Below are 26,203 nucleotides of genomic sequence, written 5' to 3' on the forward strand. Positions count from 1 at the left end.
AAGGGACAGTGCCCTCAGGGAGACACAAATGGTGAGCCAACAAGACAGAGTCATCAGCGAGCCTCGTCTGTGGCCCAGATGATCAAAAATAGTCTCATAGCTCTGTTTAGATACAAAAGAAGTAAGTGGCACAGTCTCCTGACTCAAAGGAGTAGGCACCAGCAGTTAAGGGTAAGCCTACTTGGTAGGGTCAGAAGGGACCTGACCAGATCATCAAGTCTGACCCCCTGCCACGGGCAGGAAAGAATGGTGGGGTTAAATGATCCTGGCAAGGTGTCTGTCTAGTCTCCTTTTGAAGACCCCCAGGGTAGGAGCGAGCACCACTTCTCTTGGAAGTTGGTTCCAGATTCTAGTCGCCCTGACAGTGAAGTAGTGCCTCCTGATATCTAGCCTGAATCTACTCTCCTACGGTCAACTTATGGCTGTTATTCCTCGTTACTCCCAGTGGTGCTCGGGGGAACAGGGACTCTCCCATTGCCTGCTGGTCCCCCTTGGCAAGTTTATAGACGGCCACCAGATCCCCTCTCAGCCTTCTTTTGTGAAGGCTGAACAGGTTCAGGTCTTGTAGCCTTTCCTCATAGGGCCTGCCCTGCTGTCCCCTGATCATGTGAGTGGCCCTCCTCTGGACCCTCTCCATGTTGTCCACGTCCCTCCTGAACTGCGGCACCCAGAACTGGACGCAGTACTCCAACTGTGGCCTGTCCAGTGCCGCATAGAGGGGGAGGATCGCCTCCTTGGACCTGCTCGTGATGCATCTATGGATGCATGACAAGGTGCTGTTAGCTTTCCTGACTTTGTCCCCACATTGGCGGCCCATGTTCATCTTGGAGTCTATAATGACTCCAAGAACCTTTTGTGCCTCTGTGCTGATGAGAAGGGAGTTCCCTAGCCTGTAGGTGTGCTGCTGGTTCTTTCTCCCCAGGTGCAGTATCTTGCACTTGTCAGTACTGAATCCCATCTTATTCTCTTCCACCCACACCTGTAACCTGTCCAGATCCAATTGCAGCCTGTCCCTCCCTTCTAGTGTGCCCACTTCTCCCCACATCTTAGTGTCATCTGTGAATTTGAACAAGGTGCTTTTCACCCCCTCGTCCAAGTCACTGAAGAAGATGTTGAACAGTGCGGGCCCGAGGACCAAGCCCGGGGGACCCCACTGCCCACATCCCTCCAGGTTGAAAATGACCCGTCCACTCTGGGTGCGGCCCTCCAGGTCAAAAATGACCACCACTCTCTGGGTGCGGTCCTCCAGCCAAATTGCAACCCATCTGACTGTGTAGGCATCAATGCCACAGTTGCCTAATTTTTTAACAAGAATGGGGTGAGAGACAGTGTCGAAGGCCTTCCTAAAGTCCAGAAAGACTACGTCCACTGCGACACCTGCGTCGAAGGATTTTGTGACCTGGTCATAGAAGGCTACCAGGTTGGTCTGACAGGACCTGCCTCTAATGAACCCATGAAACCCTTCAACTTCTTGTTTTCAACTGTGAATTTCATTCAGAAATAGTCCTAACTTTAAAAAAAAGAAAGGGAGTAACAAGTTAAGTTGTCAGGTAATAGAGTATTTCAGGCAATTTAAAACAATTATATTTTGGTTTGTCCATGGAGGAAGCAAAAATCTGTTATTGGCTCGGTTTCACTCATTCTTTTTCCAGGTGTAAAAGAGTAGGCAGGAACACCATTGAATTGAAGTCTATAGTGGTACATTGATGTAGTCCTAAGGGAAGGAACTGGTTCTGCATAATTAATGCAAAATAAACTAGGATTCCTCTGAAATACAGAAAAATACACAAAGGATTAGAGAGAGGGATCTTGGCTCCATGAGAAGCTGTTTGGATCTCTGAGGCTAAGTACAGACAGCCAAAAAGCCCAAGGCTGAATCAATTTAGTCTTTGCAGGTAAGTCTAAACTGCACAGATTAAATTGAAACAGAAGTGAACAGACATTTACCTTTGATCCAGGAAATGCAGCCACATGCCTGCAGTGGTGCAGGCCAGAAGCCGGCGGGGGTGGGGAGGTGTGTGCGTTAGAGGATGACTCTCTGACTGTGTGTCCACTTCCTCTTCCTGCTGCCTCCAAGGTGTCTGGGATTTGCAGTCCAGAATTACAGCAGCAGGACTCTGCAGGGTTGCTCATCACGTCCTCTTCCTGCTTCCAGGTGCCTTTGGGATTTGTAGTCCACAGTCGCAGCCAGCAGTAAATTTGAGCGGGGGAAGGGGTGTTTAACCCCCCTCCCTGGCCCCAGACCCTAGCTGGGGTTTACCTGGGTGGGACAACCTGTCCTGTCCCGTAGACTGGGCTGCATCCCCAGCTGGGCTTTCTTCCCCCATCCCCTTGTCAGCCAACCCTCACTGCTCCAGCTAGGGAGCAGAGGGGCAGGGCCAGCCCTGCTCTCTGGAGCAGACAGCACAGCCCAGCCCAGGGCTTGAAGGCATGCTGGGATGCCAGTGGTACTGTGATTTAACTTGAACCAGGAAGGGGTCTGGGCCAGAAGTTTCATAAACCGGTTTGACCCACGTCGGTTAAGTCTGATACTACGTTCAACCAGGTTTATCTTAAACTAGTTTTAGCCATTTTGAAACTGGTTTATATTCACTGTACTTCTGTTCTGTTAAAATAGTTTCTGATGACTTAAACCGGTTTATGTGAAAATTCTGTCCCTAGCCTAAGTGTCAGTGGCCAAGCTTGAGAAGCAAATAGTCATGTCAGAGGTTGCAGGGGCAAGGTAAGAGCGTCTTAAAAGCAGAATGAGTTAATGCTGTCTAAAAGGAAACCACTGCCACTGACTCTTGAATACCCTTTGATCCAAATCGTGAACTCTGCTAGACCTTAAAGGAGAATCTTAAATAGCTTTCAGTGTACTGCTAGCACCGCCAGGCATCAGGGGCAAATCCATCACAATTCACTGTTAAGTAACATTTCAAGTCTCAGCGCAGCTATTTCCTTCTGCTATAAGACTAAGAGGTCCCTCTTGGCATTAGCTTTAATTAATTAAGTCTCAGCAGTGGCGCACGCAGCTCTGTAGTAGAGCTTTCAGCCTAATTGTACTCCTAGCATATTTGCAGCACTCCTCTGGAAATCCCAGGATTGTTTTGCAGGACGTGAGCAGTAGAAATTCAGTCCCTGCTCCAACAGCAAGGTTTATTCTCAGTTCTTTGGCAAACCTCTTTCCAGCATGGAACTCCACTGCTACGTAGGGTCCTTTCTTGCCTCTGATAGAAAAGGCTAAAAAAATTATCAAATACAGTCTGAACTATAAATTTATCATACTCTATATGGGTCAAGGAGATAGACAGATAGACACCCCCTATATTCCTGGCCCCCCCGCCCCCCATCTTGGTATGTGTGGAGTACGATGAATCTATAGTCCAGTCTGTAGCTGATAAAATTCAGCCTTTGTTGTCATAGCCAGGTCTGTGTGACTGTGTGTATTAGGGTGCGCGAAGCTTCAATCCGTGATTCGATTCGGAGGGGATTCGGTTCGATTCAGTGGCTGAATCCCCAAATCTGAATCAAATCAGGAGACCCTTTAATCTCTCCAAATTGAATTGGAACCCTCCAAATGGATTCAGAGAGATTAGGAAAGATTCAATGATTCGGACATAGACACAGGTTTAAATGTTTTTCTGCATACCTTGAGGTACCAGGCGGCTCGTGAGTGCTGCAGTGCTGGGGCGCATGGAGTGTCCTACAGGAACGTGGGGGTCTCCCCAGTGCACTCGTCTGCAGACTCGGAAGTGGACCAGAAACACTTCCAGTCTGCTTCCGGGTCCTCTGGGGAGTGTGCAGGGGGGCTCCCTATGCTCCCCCAGTTCGGCAACTGGTGCCTCCTGGGCCTGGGGGGGGCACCTGGGGTCCCTCCGTGGCCGATTGTCAAGCCAGGGTGGCACGGTGAGGGCCCTCTGCATGCTCAGCATTGGAACCAGAAGTGGACTGGAAGTACTTCCAGGTTCGTCACTAAGCATGTGGTGGGGCCCCCTGTGCTCCCGTGGGATGCTCCGTGTGCCCCAGCATCACAGCACTCACGAGCTGCGTTTGGTACCTCGAGGCATGCAGAAAAACCATTTCAAGCTGTGTCTGTGGCCGAATCGCTGATTCTTCGAAACTGCATCGAATCTTCAGATTCGGATTCGGCTGAATCGAATCGGGGACAGTGATTCGAATCAATGAATTGAATCACTATCCCTGATTCGGGCCAAATCCAGATTGAAAACGGCCTGTTTCGCACACCCGTAATGTGTATGCATACATGTTTTCAATCCTGTAAGACTAGGTAGCAAACTAATGGTTTCATTCCTCAGCGCAGTGTCTATGACCAGATAGCTACATGTTCCTCCCCCACATCCCTTCTCTGTACTGTGAGCTTTGACCATTGGAGCATGTTCCTCCCTGAAGGTTTCCCTTTTGTTTAGAAGCACCTTACTCCAAAGGTTGACAAACATGAGGGTCTATTTATACCACGTTACTGTGGTTCTCAATTTTAAAGTGCAACACAGACACAGCAAATTAAATCAACTTATGCTTAGTCACATCTGTTTCATTTATATCAAACTGGTGCCACTGAAGCAGAAAGTGCTCTTATTTGCTCCACATTGTTCAAGCTGAAAATTAACTGGCTTTGCACATAATGAAACTCATGCTTCATCTCTTGTAAAATAATTGCACCAGTTCTATTTTTTTTTAAGGCAGAGTAACTTACAGTTCCCATATATCGGTCTTTTATTGATGCAAGGAGGCAGCTTCCCTATTTTATTTCCCCTGCTTACCTCTCTGCATTTATTTCTCAGTGTTTTGTAAGTAAACCAAACTCTCTTGTCTCCCAACAGAATTAAGGCAGCACCAGGTGTGAAAATAATGGCTATCAGAGTCAGTGATGCAGACCAGTGGGGGATACAAGAAGAAATAGATAATGAAGGGACCACGGCCACTGTTATCTGTGCACATCATGATCCAAATGCAGAGAGCAGGTAAGACATCCAAACTATGTTACATATCATCCTGGATGCAATGTGAGGAAGAAATATAATAGCTCCTTTTATAAATGGTGCTACTTTTTAATATGTAGCCATATGTTATCCTCCTTAGCTTCCTTAGAAAGCTGCATCATAACTCTGTTATCTTATGAGAGCTTTATTTTATTTTATTTCTCTGCGTCATCAGTAAATGATCTAATTACATTTGATACAGCAAAGAGTTCTGCACTCAGATTTGTCTGTCAGGTACCTCCAGGGGCTGGGGAAGTGGCTGCTGCAAAAGAGCCAACAGTAAGAAGATCAAAATGAAGAAGCACTAGGAATAATTTAGGGCAATATAGGACAATGGTGTCCTCTTTTTTTTTTTAATTTGAAAAGCTATAAAGTAATAGCTATTAAATATTATTTATTACCCCTGCAAAACACCTGTGGGTGTCTGAGACTTCTTATGAATACCGCATATATTTATTATAGCAGTGCATTAGCAAACTATATCAAAAGTAATAAGAAATTTAAATTGTTAGTCAGAGTAATTTGTTTTCCAATATGAGCGCTTGCTCTCTATTATCTTGCAGTTATTGAACACTTAGCATACACTGCAGTTACTTTTAGTCTGTAATTGTATTATACTTAGTGAGATGTAAGACTTGTGTCAATTTTTAAGATTAGGAATCTTTCTCCTGCATCATCCTTCCCATAAGACCCTTTTAAAACAGATGTCTATACCTGTTTAGACCAAGGGAAAAGACTGTCAAATATTTGGATTTCAGATTTCGTTTTCAGCCAGCTTTACATTTTGTTTCTCATGTATTTGGAAAAATAAAAACCTGAGTTTTCTAGTGCATAATTTCAGGTACAAAAAAGTTCTTATAACTCCATTTATCTTAAATTCCTCTCCTCTCTTTTCATCCCTTTCTTTCCCCATCTCTAGTTAAAAAAAGGAAGGCAAAACCTACATTTTTAACCTATTTATCTGGGGTCCTATGTGGGATTCAGTCCTGATTGGCTCAGAAGCCATGTATTAACCTGTCAGTGGCCACGTCTACACGAGACACTGACTGCACAGTAGTTACTGAGTTACTGAATTTATTCCAGGCCCTAGGGACTCAGACAGTAAAGAAGTTTTTCCTTATATCCAGCCTCAAACAGTCTTCCAGGAGTTTGTGACCATTGGACTTTTTCATCCCCAGGGTGCCCTGCCCTGCCCGGGTGACACTTGACTGAGCAGTAGCTCGTGACTACCACGCAGTAGCGTTGTGCCATGCTTCATGCTCTGTGACGCTACTGCACAGTCAGCGTCTCGTGTAGACATGACCAGCGTTAACCAAAGAACCACAGCGGCACATAGAAGTGTTGGGGAATTGATGCACACGCCAGTTCAGAAGCAAGAAAAACCCGTGGTACAGGATACCCTCGTTATTCACAGGCGTGGCATTCGCGGTTTCAAATATTCACGAATGCCGAACCCACATCTTAAATACAATTAAAGGAGCTCCTCGGGAGCTTGCTGCCACTGGAGTCCTGCTACTGCCGCTGGGGGCACTGAGTTCATGAACACAGACGGCATTCACGAACGCAGTGCCTTATTCGTGGATACAAGAACGTATCCCCTGCGAATGGCAAGGGTTACCTGTATACTGTTGCATTTGTTGCATTATCCACAACCGCAGGAAAGTATTCACAACTGCAGGTAAAATAACCCCCCCAAAACAAAGCCCCAAACCCCACCAACATTTGACTTTTTCTGAAAAGAGCTGCCAGTGAGAAGTCAAAGAGCCACCTGTTGCTCCGGAGCTGTGGCATGAGTATCGTGATGAGTTTTTCTTTTGAGTTTGCTTCTGCCGATGCTTTATAAGAAGGTATCATTCTTTTTCACCGAGAACTCCACTTTAGATCCAGGCGCTGTACGCTTCATTTCCGAGTCACGTCTTTTTCAATAATACTCCTTTTTACTCCAAAGCTGTTAAAGAAACCCAGCATGTTCCTTTAGCTACAGACAAGTTCTGTGTCAGTGCAGAATACTGGACGGGGGGACCACGACTGCCACGCTACACTTCTCATGGCCGCGTGCCGACAGTCGCGGTGCGAATTCTCGATGCATGTGCTCACGCAGCTTTTCTCGGCGTTAACTGAGATTTGCAGTCTAGAGGGTTACTCGATATCTGATCTCAAATAAACGTTAAGGTTCAGGTTTTCCATTACAATAGCTGTGACCTATGTTCCATTTAAACTCACATTGAAAGCCATCAATTAAGACAAATTTGGAGGTTAACAGAAAGCTTAATATAAATCTCTGCTAGTCAGGAACCTGTTTAATTGAACTGAAGTTGCTTTTTTTTTTTTTAAGTTAGGCAAAAATTAGGGAGAGCACTGAATGTTTTTTGCCTTCCGCATGTTTCACTAATCCATGAAATTACACCTGTCACAGTAACTTAGTTTTTATTAACACCGATTTTTTTTTTTTGGTGCTTTGTGTTGAACAAAGAAGGCAAAAGAATCTCAAGTTAATTAATACTTTGACCCTTTCATTTGTGAGATTGGTTTTAATATTTTTGGAGTAATTAAAGTATGCAAATAGAAACTGCTGAAAGATCAGTTCCAGATTTGCAAATATTGTAGCATTTAGAATAAATATTTAACTTTGATCTTTGTTTTAATTGGTGTTTTGGGGTTTGTTTTTTTTGCTGGGCTGTGGTGACACGCTGTCTCTTTGTAGGACTGGTAGGTTATAGGAGGATTCTGTGACTTTATTTAAACCATGGTCCTGCTCCACTTAAGGAACCCAAGTAACTTTGTTCAAGTTAATTGGAGTTTCTGCAGCAGTTAAGAGTTGCAAGACCCATCTCATCAGTTGTGAAACAAGGAGAAACTGCAAATATTAGAAGAATAGTTGCTTTCTTGCGGGAACCAGCCTGCTCTCTTGAAAGTCGGTGCTTTGAATTTTACGCTGCTGCTTTTCCTAGCTGTGACACTCGTGGTAAGATGGAGCAGCCCAGAGAGCTGAGAGCACTGGCATCAGTGGAAGCACGGTCTCATCTGCGAGGAGGAAACTCTTCTGTCTAATGATGTTTGCACTGATTCCTTTTCAATTAAAGGGGACGATGATGCTGCATGTTTCATTCATGCCAGAACTTATGCTGACTTCAATGGAATTACTCGGATAACCGAGAGCTACTCATGCAAGTGAGAGTTTGCAGGATCAGGCGCTCTTCACTTTTCTATGACTGTTTTTGGGTACCCTTAACTCGGCGGCCTGTTTCCACAGCTTACACTTCAGCTGCTTTTACTTTCCCCAATGCATGGCTCTGATAAGAGTCACAAAGGACCCTGGAGTTAGACATCGACTGCAAGGAGAACAGGGGCTTTAGATTGCAGCACATTCATAATCCAGTTTTCATTCCTTTCAGCCGGCGTTATCTTTCAGAACCCTTTCAAATTTACTTATTTTTCTAATCTTTCTCCTCCTCCTCTGTGCAGCATTATCCTTTATCATGAGGTTTTCATCTCCCTTTCTCACCATCCCTCACGCAAATTGAGTGTTCATTAAAATATTTTAATTTAAGACCTTTCCTTCTTTTATGCAAAGTGCATCATGCCTTTTCTCTACAACACTTTAAAAAAAAAAATCCTTATCACCATGTCTCAGGCGGTTTACATTATATTCTATTAAAAATCCATTTCGTCCAAGGTTGTCTCAATTCATAGATTAAAGCTTCCCAGAGTGCGTTTTGTTAGGAATACATTCATAAATTCGCCTCTTTAGTAATTCTGACACATCTTGTAAGCTTGTATTTAAAACCTCTTTTTGATAATGTAGCTTAACAAAGAGTATGAAAGGCGACATTTATTTACGCACATGCACACGTGCACGCACATACATACGTGTGTGTGCACACAAAATGAATGTTCATGCGTCTTATGTGGCCCTGAGAGCTTTACTCAGTAGTGCATTAAACAAAGTGACTAATATTTGTCAGACATGGTTTGTTTTCCCTTATCTTCCCCCTGACGGCAGTTTTCCATGCTCATTTTTCCATGTACTTTGTTTTGGTAGGATGGTTTCTTAGATACATCCGTGGTTCTCTGTGTGTGATAGAGAAAACAAGGTTAAAAAAACACAGGCTCCATTTGGAGGAGAAGTGGTGAGATTTGTGATGGTCTTTAATTAGTTAGACTGGCCTTTAATTAGGAGTTAGTTTTGTTCCATGATCTGGTACCAGGGTCTGAGAAGGCTGTGTTTTTCCCAGGTGAGTTTTGGCCTTCTGGTGAATATGTGCACACACATCCATGCACATATATGAACACATATGCACATATGTCCATGCACATATATGAACATATAAGCACACATGTCCATGCAAATGTACACGAACATGCATGCATGCATATATGTATATTATATTATATACACACACACACACACATGCACATAGGTACATGCACATATGGACACAGGTGCACACACGCACTCAAATACAAACATAAAGGCATAGGTAATTAAACCAGCATGCACTGTCATGTCTTAGTAGGAGCTGTGCATTTTTGGTAAAGGTCAAAGCATTGGGAAAAGCTTGGTGAATAACCTCAGGGGAAACACCTAGGTTTAAGCAAGGGGCTAAATTCTGCCAGGCACTTGGCACTATCCAAGTTACTAGGAATTGAGAGCACCCCGTAGTTTGCCAGAGATGCTCAGCATCTTGCAGGGCCAGATTCTTTGCAGGACCTAGGACATGAATATCTCCTCCGGAAGGGTCTCAAATCGAGTGGAGTGAAGGGTCTCCTTTCCTGGTGCTCAGTTTTTCTGTCTTGGGAAGATGAGGGGATGAGTAGATGTGTATGGGGTTTGCTCCAGGTGTGTTTGGATATCACAGATATGAAACTGAGACCAGCACATCACACCTCTGGTTTTTATATTATTGAGTGGACCAATTTCTTTTCCTTTGGAAAGCTATCATTAAATTATACGGGAGAGTTGCCCAAGTATGGACTGTGGGATCTTGCTGCAAGTCTCTGGCACACTAGTACTTTAATCAGAATGGGTATATTTATGCTAACTAGCAAATCTAGTAGAATCAATCCATCTCCACAGTGCTGAGTTATAGCATTACTGAGCCCAAACAAGTTCTTTTCACTTAAGGGATCATTTCATCTCCAGATCTATAATGTTGCTTTCATCTATCAGGTTATCTGCTTTTATATATATATATAGAGAGAGAGCTAGATATATATACATCTCATGCTTACAGTGAACAGAGCCAAACTGGAGAAATAGCCAGGGTGAAATCTACAGAGAGATCTTTCAATTTTCATCATGAAATATTTATTTTGTCACTTGGAAGTTTTCGTTTTATTTGATACAGCTAGGCCGAGTTCATATTATTTGAAGTCATTTGTCTTTAAACTTGGATAAGAGCTTAAAATTGAGTTATTTTTCTGTGTGGGGGTGGGGGTGTTGGTGGGAGGAAGCTGATGGAGAGAGATTTGGCTCCTTTAAAAAGATTCTCTTGAGAGTCCGCTTCCTCCAGCCTTTGAACAGTATAGCACTTGGGGTAATAAATCTTTAAACAACCCTCCCCCTCCCCCCCCCCAAAAAAAAAAAAATGGTTAGGAGTGGCTAGACTTTGTGTATAAATAGACGAGCCTATCTGGGAAGGTTTTGCTAGTTTGAAAGATTTTCTCTTCTCGAGTGTACCACTAAAACTGCCAATTCCTGTGTGTACATGTTATACATACTCTGTGTCTGTGTCTATGTAAATATGTTTATTATAGATGCATTCAGTATCTGTACAATTGATCCGAGTTGAGCAAAAACAACATATGGCTGTTTTTCTTTTATTTTGTTTCCTGACTATACCTGCCACAGTGATCAGTGTTTTGTTCTTGCTGTACCTAGTATTGGCAAAAGGGTCTTGATGGTCCCTAAACACCTTATTCTTGGGTACATTATTTGTCCCCCTGCCCCCATACTTCCAATCCCCTACGGTACCCAGTGGTAACAGACATGCTGGAATAATACGGCTGAGGATGGTGCTGACACTGTTCTATATATTGGCCAAATGACTATTTCTTCAGTGAAAAGGCACAACTTTTCTTTTATACCGTGCTAGTCCTGGGCCGGTGTTCTTGAGTTTCACTGAATCATGCTCGTCTCTGCACTGTACAAACACTAGCTACCAAGCTAACTGGATAACTCTGGATTGCCTTCTGATCTCGCTTTGGAATAATTAAGGGATAAGTCAATTAAATATCTGGTGTATAAGCTGCCTTTGTTTCTCATGTATATTATTCATCAGTTAGGATGAATACTATACTAAGACTAAGTCACCTGCCCCATAATTAAACAATAATTAAATATTTTTGGCACAGTTAAAATTGTTCCACAGGGTGACACAGCCAGTTTGAACCTAACAGACAGCGAATACAAAGGAGAGACTTCTCACCTTGGTGGGTACTGTTTCATCTTGGCCAACGTTTCTGTTTGTGTACTCAAGGAAAAGTAGGCAAGGTAGCTAACATGCTACTGCTTATTAGGGCCTGTCACTGTAGGTCCTTCGAGATGCTGGCAGTTGTGACGGAAAGCATATGGCCAGGTTTTCAGAGGTGCTGAGGTCCAGCAGTTTCTCTTCTGGTCAGTTAAGGCCAGTGATTTTTTGTAGCATGAGCCGTGACATTTCTGGACTAACTACTACTTTTGACTGCCCTAGTATAATGGTCAAAGGTGAAAGCTCCACCTGTACCGAGGTGGCATATCAGGCCAGCATGGTTAAACTATGATGGTTTCTAAAGTCAATGACATGCAGAGGTGTCATGGCCAACGTTGCCTCCTTTGGTTTGCCTTGGTTTCCCCACTCCGAATGGGCAAGTACCTTTTTATAGCCGAATGAGTTGGGAGAAGGGGAACAGGCTTCAGTGGAGTTGCAGCGCAAGACTTGAACTCTGGGTCCATAGCAAGAAGCTTTCACAGTATGGGGCCTGGGGGCAAGGGAGATGGGTGTTCATGTGTTACAAATGCGATGAATAATGTAGGCCCTGAGATAGGGAAGCCCTTTGCGCATGTAAGAACATGCTCAAGTACACAATCCACTGCTGTTCATGATGGATCTTAGTGATGGATGTGTAAAGGTGAAGCGCTTAGTTCTCTTACACTTTCGTAGGCCTTTGCTTTCCTTAACTGAAACCTAATGGTGCCTTTACACGTGCTCCGAGGTGGGGACAGGGTCTCTAATTAATTAATTTAATTAAATTTAATTAAAGCTGATCTAATTAAAACTCCTGCTGTGTCTCATGTATTCAGCGACCTGCACTTCAAAATGATGGCGGGGGTGCTTTAACTACAGCTTGTTCGATGAGTTAAAGCACCTCGCCACCATTTTGAAGCACGGTGACACTGAATACATGTGATACCGAGGCTGCAGGAGCGTGCTAATTAGCACGCTCCACCAGACTTAATTAATCGAGTCTGCTCTGACACGTGCTACTTGGCACGTGTTGGAGCAGGTGTCCAGCCCATGTGTAGGTGCCCAAAGATAGCAGATCTTTAGGGCATGGATGGTCTTTCTCAGGGTGTTTGTATACCGTAATACCAGAACAGGGACTGTGAGTATGATATAAATGAGGAGCAACACACTGCCATGATGTGCTGCCATGCCTTTGCTAAACTCACTGGGACGTGCACTGAAGTACCTAGGGACATAGTTTATTGTGAAAGGGGTTGGCAAAGCCCTGGGACATTGGGCACATGAGCTGGCATAGCAGCTGACTGACAGAAGATCAATTCCACATGTTGCTCCTACCCAAAGGAGCAGGAACAACTAGACACAGACAACCTTGTTTTTGTCTGATTTCAAGCCTGTGCTAGTGCTGTGTGCCGGAGGCCGTTAGCTTCACGTGTCATCAAGGAAGAGTGAGCACGAGAAAGGAGCAGCGGGAATAACATTTATAGAACTAGAGATGAAGAGTGCAGCAGAATGGAGACCAAATGGAGAGGGGCTGTGAACAAAGGACCAGAGAGGTGGGGAGGGGAAGACACAGTGGGCTAAATTCGGTGGTGAGTAAATTAGTCTTAAGCCCAGCTTGCATTGACTGACCCCTGAATTTGGTCCAGTGCACATGAAAGCTGCATTGACTAGCCACACTTGCAGAGAAGCTCTTTGAGCCTGATCAAGGAAGTTCTGCCTCTTTCAGCTTGGGGCAGGCCTTGAGTTTGTAGCTTGATTCAGTTTCTGAAGAGGGGTTCAGGTAAGAAGAACAGCCACTAATGCAAACACCTTGTGAATGTAAATAGTTTTGGATCACATTTCGTTGGGCTGAGAGAGCTGAAGAGGAGTGTTGATGCAGGGGGCTTCTACGTGTCTTGTGAAATAGGTGACATAGCACACAAAAGTGGGCCAGGCATGGACCAGGGCAGGGACTTAGGCTTTATATAGGGCCTGTACTCTCAGGACCTCAGTTGCAAAGGGGCTAGAGTCAGGGACACGCTACCTAGAAGAAAGGTGCATTCTCCTGGCAAGAGATGCCAAATGCAAGAAGACGAGGCTCCGTATGTCTTCCAGATGGATGGAGGAGACTAGGGAAAAGGTGAGTGTGCTGCTCAGTGGAGAAGGTGCAATGAAGGTGGAGAAGCCCAGTCTTCACCACATAATATTTAAAGTGGTCGCAGGTGATTAGCAAGTTTTAATATCGGTAGAGAAGGGAAGGGATGCAGAGTGTGATGAGTAAAAAGGATGTATTGGAGAACTTTTGACCGATTTGAATGACCTCAAGTCATTGGGGTCTAAAGCATTTTCTCGAGGAGGCTGAAGGAACAACGATGGGAAAGACATTGGAAGGTAAGCCATACAGGGGAAGGCACGGGTGTGTTCAGTTTGAACGAAAGGAGATGTAAGGGAGACACGCAGGCAGTTCAGAAATATTTGAAAGGCAGCCCTAAACGAGGTGGAGAAAAAGCGATCTCCCTCACTACAGAGGGCAAGACAAGAGGTGAGGGGTTGAAAACCACCACCAAGTAGATTTAGAGCAAATCGTAGGGCAAACTTTCTCCGTATAAGAACAGTAGAGCAAAGGAGCAAGCTGCCTAGGGGAGTTATCGAATATCCTTCGCTGGAGGTTTTCAAGAAGAGTCTGCATGGGGTGGTTTAAAATAGTAAATCATGCATTTGGGGAGGGCGGCATTGGACTAGACAAGCCCTAAGAGGTCCCTTCTACTGCCCTGATTCTTTGCAAATTGGGTAGGAAGTTTATTGTGGTTCTGTTCTGTTTTGTCCAAGTCCTTATATTGTGCTCATCACCATGCTATCTGAGTGCCTTCCACTAGTGCAGGTCTGTCCTACTGGTGGCCCATGGCCACCTGTGGTCCCCAAAGAGTTAGCACACAGCCTGAGGACTCCCAGCATGGCCACTGCTGGTCCTTGCTCCTGCTATTGCTCCTGCCACAGAATTTGGGTTCCTTGGGCTCCCCGGCCTCCACCGCCAACTTCTACATGCTGCCTGTGCTCCTGGGGGCAAAGCCATGCAGTGCGGGGGGGAGGGTCTGGGGTACTTGTGCTATGTGCACAGCAGGGGAAGGGGCTAGGCAGGAGTGGAAGTGGGTGCTGTGCATGTGGCGGGGCAGAGCAAGGGTTCCTGTGCTGCAGGAGGGTGCACACGCATGGCACATGCAGGCAGAAAGGAAAGGGGGAGTTGGGCTGCTACGCTCTGTGTGCAGCAGGAGGGGTGGGGGGTTACTCTAGGCTGCCTGGGCAGCAGGGGAGAGCCCAGGGTGGAGGGGCCACCCATGCAGCATGTGGCTCTTGGTTTGTGGCCCACACCTTGTGGACTGCAGCCCTAGGGGCCATACAGAGCATATGGCCTTGGCTGCCCAGGTGTTGGACAGTACTGCATTAGTACATGAACCAACAGAACTTCTTCACAGTTCGAGTGGCCAAAGTCTGGAATGGGCTCCCAAGGGAGGTGGTGCTCTCCCCTACCCTGGGGGTCTTCAAGAGGAGGTTAGATAGGCATCTAGCTGGGGTCATCTGAACCCAGCGCTCTTTCCTGCTTATGCAAGGGGTCGGACTCGATGATCTATTGAGGTCCCTTCTGACCCCAACACCTATGAATCTATGAGTTAGTGGTGTGTGTGCGTGAACGCATAAAACATACATACCCCATGCACATGTGCACACACACACGCATTTCTTTGTACTTATATTGGAGGAAACATGGTCAAGAAAAAATGTCTTGCACTGAAGAGTGGAAAGAAGTGAGATTTGCAATGGTCTGGAGTTCTTGGGACAGCACAGACATAATCTAGGACAGCTACTGAGAAATTGGCCTCCTGATCCATTGGTAAAGTGGATTTTACCTCGCTGACCTCACACTTGAGGGCTACAACCTGTTATAAATAATGGCATCTGCTCCACTGAAGAGCACTGTATACAAAAATGCTTCTGTAAAGAGCATCTTCCAATATTATCTGTTCTGACTGACATTATTCACAAAAGAAACCTGCATTTTAAAGGCATTAACTAACCTTTATTCTTCATGTAGATGGCCTGATCTTGCTGCCTTCACATATAAAAGAGCCCAAACCTGCACTTAACTGTGTTTGAGTAACATAAAATCTTTGACATCTCATAGTACTGTAGAGCACGCCTGAAAAAACAGATGAGTGATGAGCAATATGAAGGACTGCATGGTTCAGAGAACTGGTTCTGGGATTGGCTGGTGTCTGGGTCTGTGGAGGCTCTGGAACACTTTCCATACTAGTCTAGGAGCAATGAAATTGTCTGTCCATCTCCTGTTGAGAATCTAATAGCCAGGTAACCACATGAATTCTCCGGTCAGCCAGTCTTTTCAGGCTGATGTTTCTTGCTCTTATTTAGTTAGGCTGACAGCAGCTTCAATAAAGTCTCCAGTAGAGATGGGACACAGGGATTACTGGTCGGTAGTCTGGATAATTACTTTTCGGCCCTGGTTCACCAGTCCGAGAACTTAGTGACACTTCTTACTCCATTCTTGCTGTGCTGATCTGGTATGTTATGACTGAAGAAGGTGGCTTATGAACTAATAAAGCATTCATGGCTGGAAAGAAATGTGTGTCCCTCAAGCAGTGCACCCAGGAACCCATGTGAGGTGAATACACTGCTTATCTTGTTAAACTTAGAAAAGAGTGCAGCTTGCCATCGGAAAGCTTAACACGGTTTAATCATATTCAGAAAGCATCGTCTGCAGCTGAAATAGTGGAATTGGGATGTGCAAAGTAAATTGCAACATAGTCTATGGTTAAATTTTGTTGGTGTAGATATTATAGGGTTTTAGGAAGAAAAAAAAAATCACACCCCTATCTGACGTAGCAACGACAGCAAGAAGGCAAGTATAGACACACAGGTGAAAAAGGCTTTTTGTTAATATAGCTTCTTTTCATTTGGGGAGGATGCATAAGCCCTCCCAGCAAAAGCATGTCAATGGTTGTATGAAATGAAGAGTTGGTGGAGCTTTTATAGATGCACTGGCAAACTCCTTTTCAGGATAGATGAGGCTGCAGATTGCAGATATCTTTGAACCCAGTACAGCATAAATGTGGCCTTTCTTTATGTGAAAAGTGAGTTCCCCTGTGTGAGGGGTTAGAGAGTCCTGAGAAACTCCCAGGGAATGGCTATGCTGTAGAGGGTATATTTGTAGTCAGTTCGGTCTTCCTCCCTTCTCGGTATTATTGGGAGGAGACTCTACGTAGGGAGGAAAGAACAATGCTTGCATCATGTCACAGTGAGTTTGCTGGATTTTAAATTTTTGTTAGAAATTTGCTGGATTGCTTTGCTCAGTGGTAACGTGCACAATTGGAGTCTCAAACCTACACGGTGGATTTTGATGTTGTCATCTCTGAGCCTGATCTACCTTTTCTATGTGAGGGAGGTGGTTCAAGTCCTATGTGAGCAGAAGCTGCTTGACATCCAAGCGAAATCTATATTTATGGGGTGAATGTTCTCTTTCCCCTTCTTTCCTCCCTCTCCTAACCCCTAAAATGGTTCTGATTTATAAAAGGGATCTGACTTTCAGGTTTCGAGCCTAATTTTTAAAGTCTTTTCATCTTAACTTCCCTTCCTGTGCTGGTAGTTTAGGTAGCAAAAATAATCGTGGGCAAGACTGAGGCTTTCCAGATGTCGAACTCAGCAGGTGGTCAGGTAGCTAAATGGTTTTAATGTCATTAGCAAATAACTGCAGGTACAAAGTTGCACCTGCAGGTTGGAGACTGAGAAATGGCAGGCCAGATGTTTTAAAACTTAACCTCTACTGCATATCTGACTGATCCTTTAATGTAAATTAGCCTAAGGAAATAATAGTGGTGGAGCTGCTCTTGGCTAAGTATAGACACTCAAAAAGCCCGAGGCTGAATTCATTCAAACTTTGCAGGTTAGTCTAAGCTACGTAGATTGAACCAATAAGTAAGTGAGCAGACATTCACTTTTTGTTCCACCTGCCTGCAGCGGCCCAGGCCAGAAGCTGGGGGTCACTAGAGCATGGTTCCCTGTTCAGCTGGAGCAGACAGCTTCATAGACATTAGCTTGGGACAGAGGTAGCCCACACACCCTGCAAGGGGGGTTTGCAGGGGAGATGCAAAGCACCTTGGGATGCTGAGGGACTGTGTGTTGAATTGAGTCTGGAGGGGGTCTGGGACAGAAGTTCAATAAACCGATTTGACCTAAATCAGTTAAGTCTGATACTACATTTACCCAAGTTTATCTTAAACCAGTTTCAGACCTTTTGAAAGTGGTTTATGTGCACTGACTTTCTGCTGTGTTACAGATTTGAACTGGTTTCCAATCACTTATACCGATTTATGTGTAACTTCTGTCTCTAGCCATTGTTTCTTTCCTGGTGGAAGGAATAATGTGCCAAAGTTAAGTGTTGGAACAGAGAACTCGGAGAGGTCATGGACTCGCCATCCTCTCTGGCTTTTAAAAGCACGTTAGATGGACATTGCTAGAAAGGTTTAAGCAGGCATGACCCTGTCTTGAGCAGGGGATTGGACTAGAAGACCTCCGGAGAGCCATTCCAGCCCTATTTTTCTGTGATTTCTATGAAAATAAATTGCTAGCCTGAGAGAGGCTCTTCACAGGTGTGGCACAAGGGGCTTGATCCAAAGTAAAAGGAAAGATGTGTGTGGACCCCCACAGGCCTTACTTAGATCAAGCTAAAAACTGCTATTTTGAAGATCATTTATTTTGAATGATTGATCAAATCATCCCTAAATGAGTCCTGTTTTTAATTTGGCCTAATTAGCTTCATTTTGGTACATTTATTCCTACAAGTGAATCCTAATATTGGTGTAACAGTTGGCAAAGTTTAATTTCAGGGTACGGTAGTCTGCATAATTAGGGCTGTGAGAACATAGCAGGGAGGTTAGGAGGGGATTTCAAATGCACACAGAAGAGCGAATGACTGTTCAATGCTTATTCACCCAGCGGAGCTTGTATGCTTTTCTTTCTATATCGCGTGCCAACAGGGAACGATGACCCGTTCAGCAGCCAACAGGCTCCTCTAAGCCTGCACTAGTCTACTGCAGCGAGCACGACACATCTGCCTCGCTGCAGAAGGCCCCGTGACCTAGTGGAGGTGGAGACGGTTCTGGAGAAGGTCAAAGATTTTACTCCCCCAGTGCGAATTTGTGTTTGCATATTCCAATTGCAAATTTAATTGAGATCTTGAAATTGAATATGTCCCAGTAAGTCTGGGAACGGAAATTACTGCCTTCAGGAGCGGCGCTCTGACTCTAGGAATGAGAGGGGATAAAAACGGGTTGAGCTTTGTCTTTTATTCAATTAAAGGAGTTTTACTTTTGGTACCTAAAGCATTTGGGCTTGAGGGGAAGCCCTTACATACACCTGGCAGAGATGAGGGCTGTGCATGCTCTGGCATTTGAATGACCATCCTTTCACCTTGCTAAACATGTGGGGTCAGCAGATTTCCAGGCTTTGGAAGACCTCTGATGCACTAAAGGGAGGAGGGGAGAAAAAGTGCAAGGGTAAGAAAAGAGCCTTATAGGAATATCCTTCTTATGAATACAGTCACAGTTTAAAAACCATAGCTTTGCCATTATGGTTTGGGCCTTGGGGCTTGCTTCAGACAAGCTTCCTAATTTATGGAATCACTTAAGCACATGCTTGGTTTTAAGCAGCTGCATTAAATTCCACTGGTGTCAATTATGATGATAAGGAAGGTACTCGGCATTAGCTAAGCAAATCCTATTACAGAGAGAGCCATGATGAAAATATAAAGCCTGACAATGAGCCACATTAGGTATAACCAGAGACATTCAAGCAGTTACACCTGGACGTGTTGTAGAAATTAGAATTAAACTCTTGAATAACACAAAAAACCTTACGAGTGAACTGAAACTTTTCTAAAGTTTTGAATTCATATTTTGTTGCTGTTTGGCAGCTGTATGGAGTGGGGAATTTAAGGACATGGATGCCATAACTGGTTTTTCATTACTGTAATGAGAGTGGAGTGAATTAACCCAATTTACTATAGAAACTAAAGCAAGAGGTGCTTATGATGCCCAGCTTATTGATTTATGAAGCTGAGTTGTAATGCAGCCAATTGGAAGCCCCAGAACACGTTCAGATTTCCATTACAGATGTGTTGACTTGCTTACTTAATAATCAGTGCATTAAAGTACAAAAGCTAACAACAAGTTTATTAGGCATTTATTATCAGGGGGTGCCGTAGCTAGACAGGCAAACATTAAGTGCATTCCTTTGATTTATTTGATACCTCGGTGCCAAATCCATTGTAAACTAACTCAGCATTAACTTTGCATAAATTCGTTTTCGCCTTGCTCGGCTATATTTGCACTTCTTTTCCCTGTGAATATCTCTTAAATATGTTTATAGCTTAAAAGGTTTGAGCCAGTGAGGTAACTAGTGTAAAATAAAAGTCCAATTTGAGTGCTGAGACTCTCTGATGAAGAGAGATTGGATGTGGATGGGGATGTGTGCACATCTGTTAACCTCTGTGGTGTTTTGAGGAGCAGGGTTTTTTTTGGATGAATGCTAGCAGTCAGTCCAGCACTAATCTGTAAACTCTTTGTGGTAGAGGCTGTCTTTTTTTTTTTTTTGTATATATGCATTGTCTAGCATGCTAAGTAATTGTCTATTTTTGGTCCTCCCAAGAAGAGCCAGCATGGTATTAATCACAGCTGGTGCCAGTGTTGAGATCAGTGGTGCAGGAAAACGCAGCTAATTTGCAGAAAGGCGGATTCCTTTCTGTTAGTGCACTTGGGATATTAGGGTGCATCTACAGTGTGCTCCGGTGGCATAGCGATCACGTGGGTCTGCACACGGTCAGGAGCTATGCTGCTATATAGTGGCGCCCCCCCCCCCCCCCCCCCCCCCCCGTATGGTGCGCCACTACAGCGACATAGTGGCAAAATCTAACCATGTGCCATGTGCGTGGCTCAGCAACCGCCCATACTGCACCATGCTTTAGTCCATCCGGCAGGTAGTAGTAAAGCATGGCGCCATAGCAATGTTGCTGTATGGCAATGTGTAGACACTCCCATTGAGACCCAAACCGTGCGATCTGCGGTTGCAGTTCATTATGGGGACAATTACACAGCCCATCTGTCTTATTCATTGGAATAGCTCTACTGGCTTCAATGGGACTTAATATAAGGATTTATTATAAATGAGAGTCACAGCCTGAGCCTGTGATGAGTGAAGAGTGTCGAGCACAAATTGTGACTAGCACAAGCACTTGGCCCCCCCCCCCCATATACTTAAAACTGTAGACTGCCATGTATATTTTATACAAAATTTGAACGTATAACCTGTGGGAACTCGCGTATAGGGACGAGAAGGCTAGCTTCCATTTCAGTTCATTCTTTCTACGCAATTTGTTCTGTGTGCCTTTTCCCATGATACTTGTTACGGTGCTTGCTGTGAAATATTGCAGTCATTAAGACCAATCTGCAAACTTTTAGCAAGAAAGCTCACTTTAAACTCGACCACAAGTGGCTTGACCTCAGGAACGACTTTTTTTGTCTCTTTGGTAAGCAAATCTGAGATGCTCTGAAAGTTTTTTGGGTCTCCAAAGTTTTGTAAGAATAGTACAGCTTGGGTTTATGATGTAAAATCTCCTTAGGAAACAACTTTGGTGCTTGGATTCCCTCTTTTACATGCCGTCTAAGACTTTTATGCTGGAATGCTTGTTTTCTTTTAGACAATCTCTAAATTAGTAGCTCCCCAAGCTTTTCTGGTGACCGCACTTAGTACAAACCCATATGCACAGTTACCACTGGTGGTTTGCCTATAGGTGCAGGAGGCAGCGACTTGCCGAGCTCCACGGGTTCCATAATTGCTGTTCGTGTGTCCACTCCGATCTTGTGATAAGTGAAAGCTTGAATGGGGGCAGTTTAACCCTGGTTCATTCAGGGGTAGGTTGCTCGGCTTCAGCTCTCACTTTGGGGGTGTCTGGGGCATAGGGAGGGTTCCCATGGAGCAGTACAGGCACAGTCTTACTCACCAGACCAGTGGGATCTGTCCATGCGGATGCAACGAATAGGGACTGGGACTTAACTCCATGCAAGCTGCTCCATAGGATAGGCAGTAACACATGGTAATTCATTGTCCTTCTGCCCTCGATTACACTTTGGTGAGAACTAACTGGAGACAGCTACTTCTGAATAAAACAGGGCTATGTTGTTCTGCGTTCGCTCTTGCTTACTACAGGCTGGGGGCATGCACAGGGACAGTTGCCATCAAGCGGCTGAGGCCCAATAAAGCCCTTGCTTTAATCATTACAGGAGTTGGCCTGATTTCCTGAATCATCAGGGGAATGAAGGGGGTCATGGGGACTGCTGGCCCCCCATGTCGGGAAATGCCGCTTAACACTGTGAACAGCCCCGTGCAGGGACATAAAGGTGTGGAGAGGGGGCTGCAATGCTTCCCCCCAGCCATTCACTTGCTCTAAGTCCCGGGCATTGTATCCACTCCTTGTCTCGAAAGATTGCTCACAGCTCACGCTGCTATCTCTGCTAACTTACCCAAAGGCCTGGGATACAGAGGCCCTCGCTATGATATTCCTACTCCATTGAGTCCATTAGACGGAGCTTTTCAGACACAGGACAGGGGGTTGGACACACTGCACCTTTTTTGCCAGCACCGAGCTGTGCTTCCGGGGGGGGGGGGCCAGCCTGAATCTGTCGAGTTTGACACAACTCTGAATTTCCCCAGTTTAACAAGCCAAAAAGCCCACATCCAACCACCTAGGAAGGATGGAGTCTGGTCTCAGTTACTGAGATGCTAGAGCTGGATGTGGCTTAGCTCTGCAAGTAGCTGGCTATTTTGCTGGGTGCTAAACACCAACAATGTGCTCAGGGCTGCACAAGCACAGACTCGGTCCCTGCCCAGGGAGCTTTCTGCCTGCGTGTGCACGGACCTCGAGAAATTCAGCGACTTGGCAGTGAGTGGATAGTGAAGGTGTTTTGGTCTTGAGATTCCCCTTCCCCTTGCTTCTGTTAGGTAATTTTCTTCCAGGCAGATTTCATAGAGATATAACCAGTGTTTCATTTTGTCAGATAAGCACTCTTCTTAATGGTGTACCATTTAATTTCTTTAGTGTCAAGAGGAGGAAATAAGTTATTCCTCTTTTTAAAAGAGTGATTTAAGTAGGGAATAATGAATGCAAAATGCTGTAGTTAAAAATCAGCAGATAAACTGATGGATCATCTGTCACTCTTGAGCCCTTGCTATAAAGGAAAAGTATATAATCATTTTTTTTTTTTTTAAGTAAAAATGGTAATGATGAACTTAGAGCATGTTGGCTGAGAATGGACTAATAATGAAAACTGTTATTTCTCAGTTTATCAAGTGGATAACACCTAGAAACTCCTGGCTATCCAAATGCAGTGTTTGGAGAAAGTTGGAATGATTTTTCAAGCATCTTTTAAAAGACCTAGCAGAAGAGACAATAGACTTTGAAGGTTTGGGGTCTGTTTTATTTCCTGCTTCATTACACCAGACATATGCTGGCAAATCTCCATTATGTTCAATGCTGATTCACTGGTAAGGAAAAATGGACTTTTGTGTTTTGGTAAATGATTCAAAGCCAGCGTTTCCCAACAGTTATCACATACATCTGAGTTACAACAGCATCAGGCCGGTGTCTCTCATGGATTGACAGCGATGACTTGGCAAATGTTGACTCTTTCTTATTGACCATGGCATTTTTAACTTAGATGGATTTACTGATGGCAAATTGTTGTGGGGTTTTTTTCTTCCATATAAGTGTCCTGTGACTACCAACAAGCACATTAGGAATGGAAAGGACTGAATGAGGCACATCTTGTAGCTGGTTTCTCACAGTCCCGGTGCGAGTGCTTCGATGGCTCGGCCCTTTGCAGTTCTGGTCTGGAGGGACGTCTCTCTGTTTTTTGTAAGGTCTAGGTTTATATCTTTTTGCAGAGCAGGAAGACTTTTGAAACCTCAGAAGTGTTTCTGGGGCAGGAACACTGATTTCTACCCTGCTCTGCATCTCATACCAGCCACGTATCAACACGCGTTGTTGATTGCATTGCTGTTCTAGTCATTTCTCATTAATCTTTAATTCAGGGACACAGTAACACAGAGGTTAAGGCTTCTTGCTATGGATGCAGAGATGAGAGTTTGACCCTTATTCCAAACTAAATCGGAAGACCACCCTCCTTCCCATCTTGTCATTTGGTTTGAGGAGTGAGAAGTAGCCAAATAATGCATTTCCCGGCTAAAGAAATGGGCATGGCTTAGCCATATTAGCCCAATGGGTGCTGTGTAATCCTGAAAATCTGGCCCGCATTGAGTTGGCTGAACAGGAACCGACAGAGTAAGTGCTGAGGACTCGAGAAACCTGTGTAATAGTAAATGGCAGTCTTCTTACAAATATCTGGCTGTGGTCTTAAATTGCACCCTTTGCTTTGCTAACAGAAACCGCTAGCATGATGAAAGGGTTGAGAGGAAAATTTCCAGCCTTTACATGGCAAACACCTGGCTAGTAAAACCATCTATATCAGTGATGCTGCAGTGTGATAAAGCGGTGTTATCATCAGGGGTCACATCAGCCCTTGGCCTTTGTGTACATACACCTTCTTTCTTGCCTGTAGCAATCCTGAACAGCGGCGCTGATTCCTCAAGTCCTCCTCTTCCATACAGTCTTCACTGTGGCTACAAAAGGTCTACAGAAGCCATCCACGTTGTGGTGCTATTTATTTTGCAATGCGAAACCAAGGTGGAGAGTGTTGCCCGATTGCAGTAACATCGCCCTTTTGTGCCACGGCAGTTCAGCCGGTGAACAGAGCAGGTCTAATGAAGGGCTGCAGCTCCCCAGCCTGGTTACGTCAGCACACAATTAGCTAAACTCTTCATTTCTAATTACTTGGGTTTTGTGTCGTGGCGCTGCCCCCAAGCCAGGCGAACATATGCACTTTACAAAAAGACTATGGTGACAAAACGTGACACGAATATGTTATTGGGAAAATGAAATTGCAGGCTATGTTTTCAGGCGAGTCGGAGCTGCCCAGGCATTTGTGCATTTACTCCTTTAAGACGGTGTTTAAAAACTCTGCCAAGCGCTGTTCTTTGTATCTTATGGAACAAATCCTTCTTTGGTCTTTTTTTAATTAGCAGTAAATATCATACCTAGGAGAAGTAGTAGGTGGATGAGAGGGGGATTTGTTCGAGCCATTTGAATGGGAAAAAAAAAAGAATTGATCACCTGGGGCGGGGCAATTGTGCTTTTGCCTCTCCGTATGCAGTGACCCCATAAGGTTTTCAGGTTGGCAGAAGGCTAGTCTTGCATTTTATTTATTTGATGAGGGGATGGCTGCTGGACTGCGTTCCTCCTCCTGCCTCCCCCCACGAGCTCCAGCAGAGATCAACAGAAGTTATGTGTTGATGTGAACTGTAATTCTGTTGCAGCCATGATTATATGTCAGTCTGCTGTACACTGTAAGTGGCACTTCTGGATTCCTGCTGGGAGCAGTTGATTAGATTCTGTAGCTTTTAATCCTGTACATAGGGATTTAAAAAAAAAATTTTTTTTTTTTTAAACAAAGCAGGGTAACAAACAGGAGCTACGGGTTTACTTTTATTCTCTTTTTTCATTAATGACTCTCGCTTAAATACAGACATAGAATGTCTTAGGAGCGACCAGTTTCCTTTCTGTTTAATGTTGAATCTCCCAAACTCGAAACTCCATTTAGAGGGTCACACTGGCTCAAACTTGGCAGGTTTGGCCTCTGAGCAGGGTAGAATTTTCCAACAAAATGCGAATCTTAAATTCAATTTAGAGCTCCCTATGATAAAATGAACTGCGACTGCAAGTTTATTTATAGTCTAGCTTGTTACATTTTTCATTGTCAGCATAAGCTTTTTCCTCCATAATATATTATTGAACCAAAGAAAGAAACGATTCTTTTATCTGTTAGCGCCGATGCTTGTAATTCATCCCGTTGGTTTTCTGTGCTGCTTTTTTCCTAGCGTGCTTCTCCGACTTGCGTGGCACAGAAAACTTAATTGCTCAGGTCTGATATACTTTTTCTTTTCTATTCCTGGCAGCAGTGTAGGTTGCTGAAGCATTACGTGGGAGATGCCTTCTGGAACATGCTCCATCCCTTACATGTGGGAGACGGCAGGGTTAGGGTCCAATTCAGGAACAGCCTTTCGCTAGTTTTGGACACTTCCTCTACAGGAAGCAACTCCCGAGCCACTTGCACAAGTAGAAAATGCTTCTTTGTGAGGCCCAGGTGCTGCAAAGTCTCTGTATCACGCATGGTCCCTGAAATCATCCCATGGATCTCAACAGGGAGTGGGACCCTGTGTTGAACTCTGTCACTTTGCCAAAAACATACTCTTCCAGGAGGGAATCTAGTCATGATCTGGAGGCACCAAGAGATGGAGAAGGCCTCCTTTCCCTTGGGAGTTTGTTTCAGTGGGTGATCACCTTCCATGTTACACTGTATATTAGAATATAGTTTCCCATTTCTAATTTGAGTTTTCTGGCTTTAGTTTCCAGCCATTGGAATATTTCTTATTCGTTAGCATTAGCGACATGGTTGGAGCTCAGTAGAGCGCAAGCACACAGGTGGTTTATGTCTCAAGTAGCTGAACGACTTTAGATTGGCTACTTCCATGCACCAGGTTCGATTATCATTATTGTGTTTGGTGAAGCCTGACCCAGATCTTTGGGGGTGCAATTATTTAAAGTTTTACAATGGAGCC

General features: G+C 44.5%; 1 protein-coding gene across 3 annotated transcripts in view; it reads left to right on the forward strand.

The window, feature by feature from the left end:
• Positions 1–26,203, forward strand: part of TMEM132B (transmembrane protein 132B) — a 364,403-nt gene that overhangs the window by 149,566 nt on the left and 188,634 nt on the right. For 2 of the 3 annotated variants that reach the window (XM_014598576.3, XM_059713427.1), the window contains exon 3: positions 4,824–4,964. The exons of the other annotated variant lie outside the window; for it this stretch is intronic. In XM_014598576.3, coding sequence (XP_014454062.2) covers positions 4,824–4,964 — 141 coding nt within the window. The remainder of the gene's footprint in view (positions 1–4,823; positions 4,965–26,203) is intronic. 3 annotated transcript variants of the gene reach the window in all.

This window comes from Alligator mississippiensis, chromosome 10, assembly GCF_030867095.1.
Source record: "Alligator mississippiensis isolate rAllMis1 chromosome 10, rAllMis1, whole genome shotgun sequence".
In the NCBI taxonomy this organism is placed as follows: Eukaryota; Metazoa; Chordata; order Crocodylia; family Alligatoridae; genus Alligator; species Alligator mississippiensis.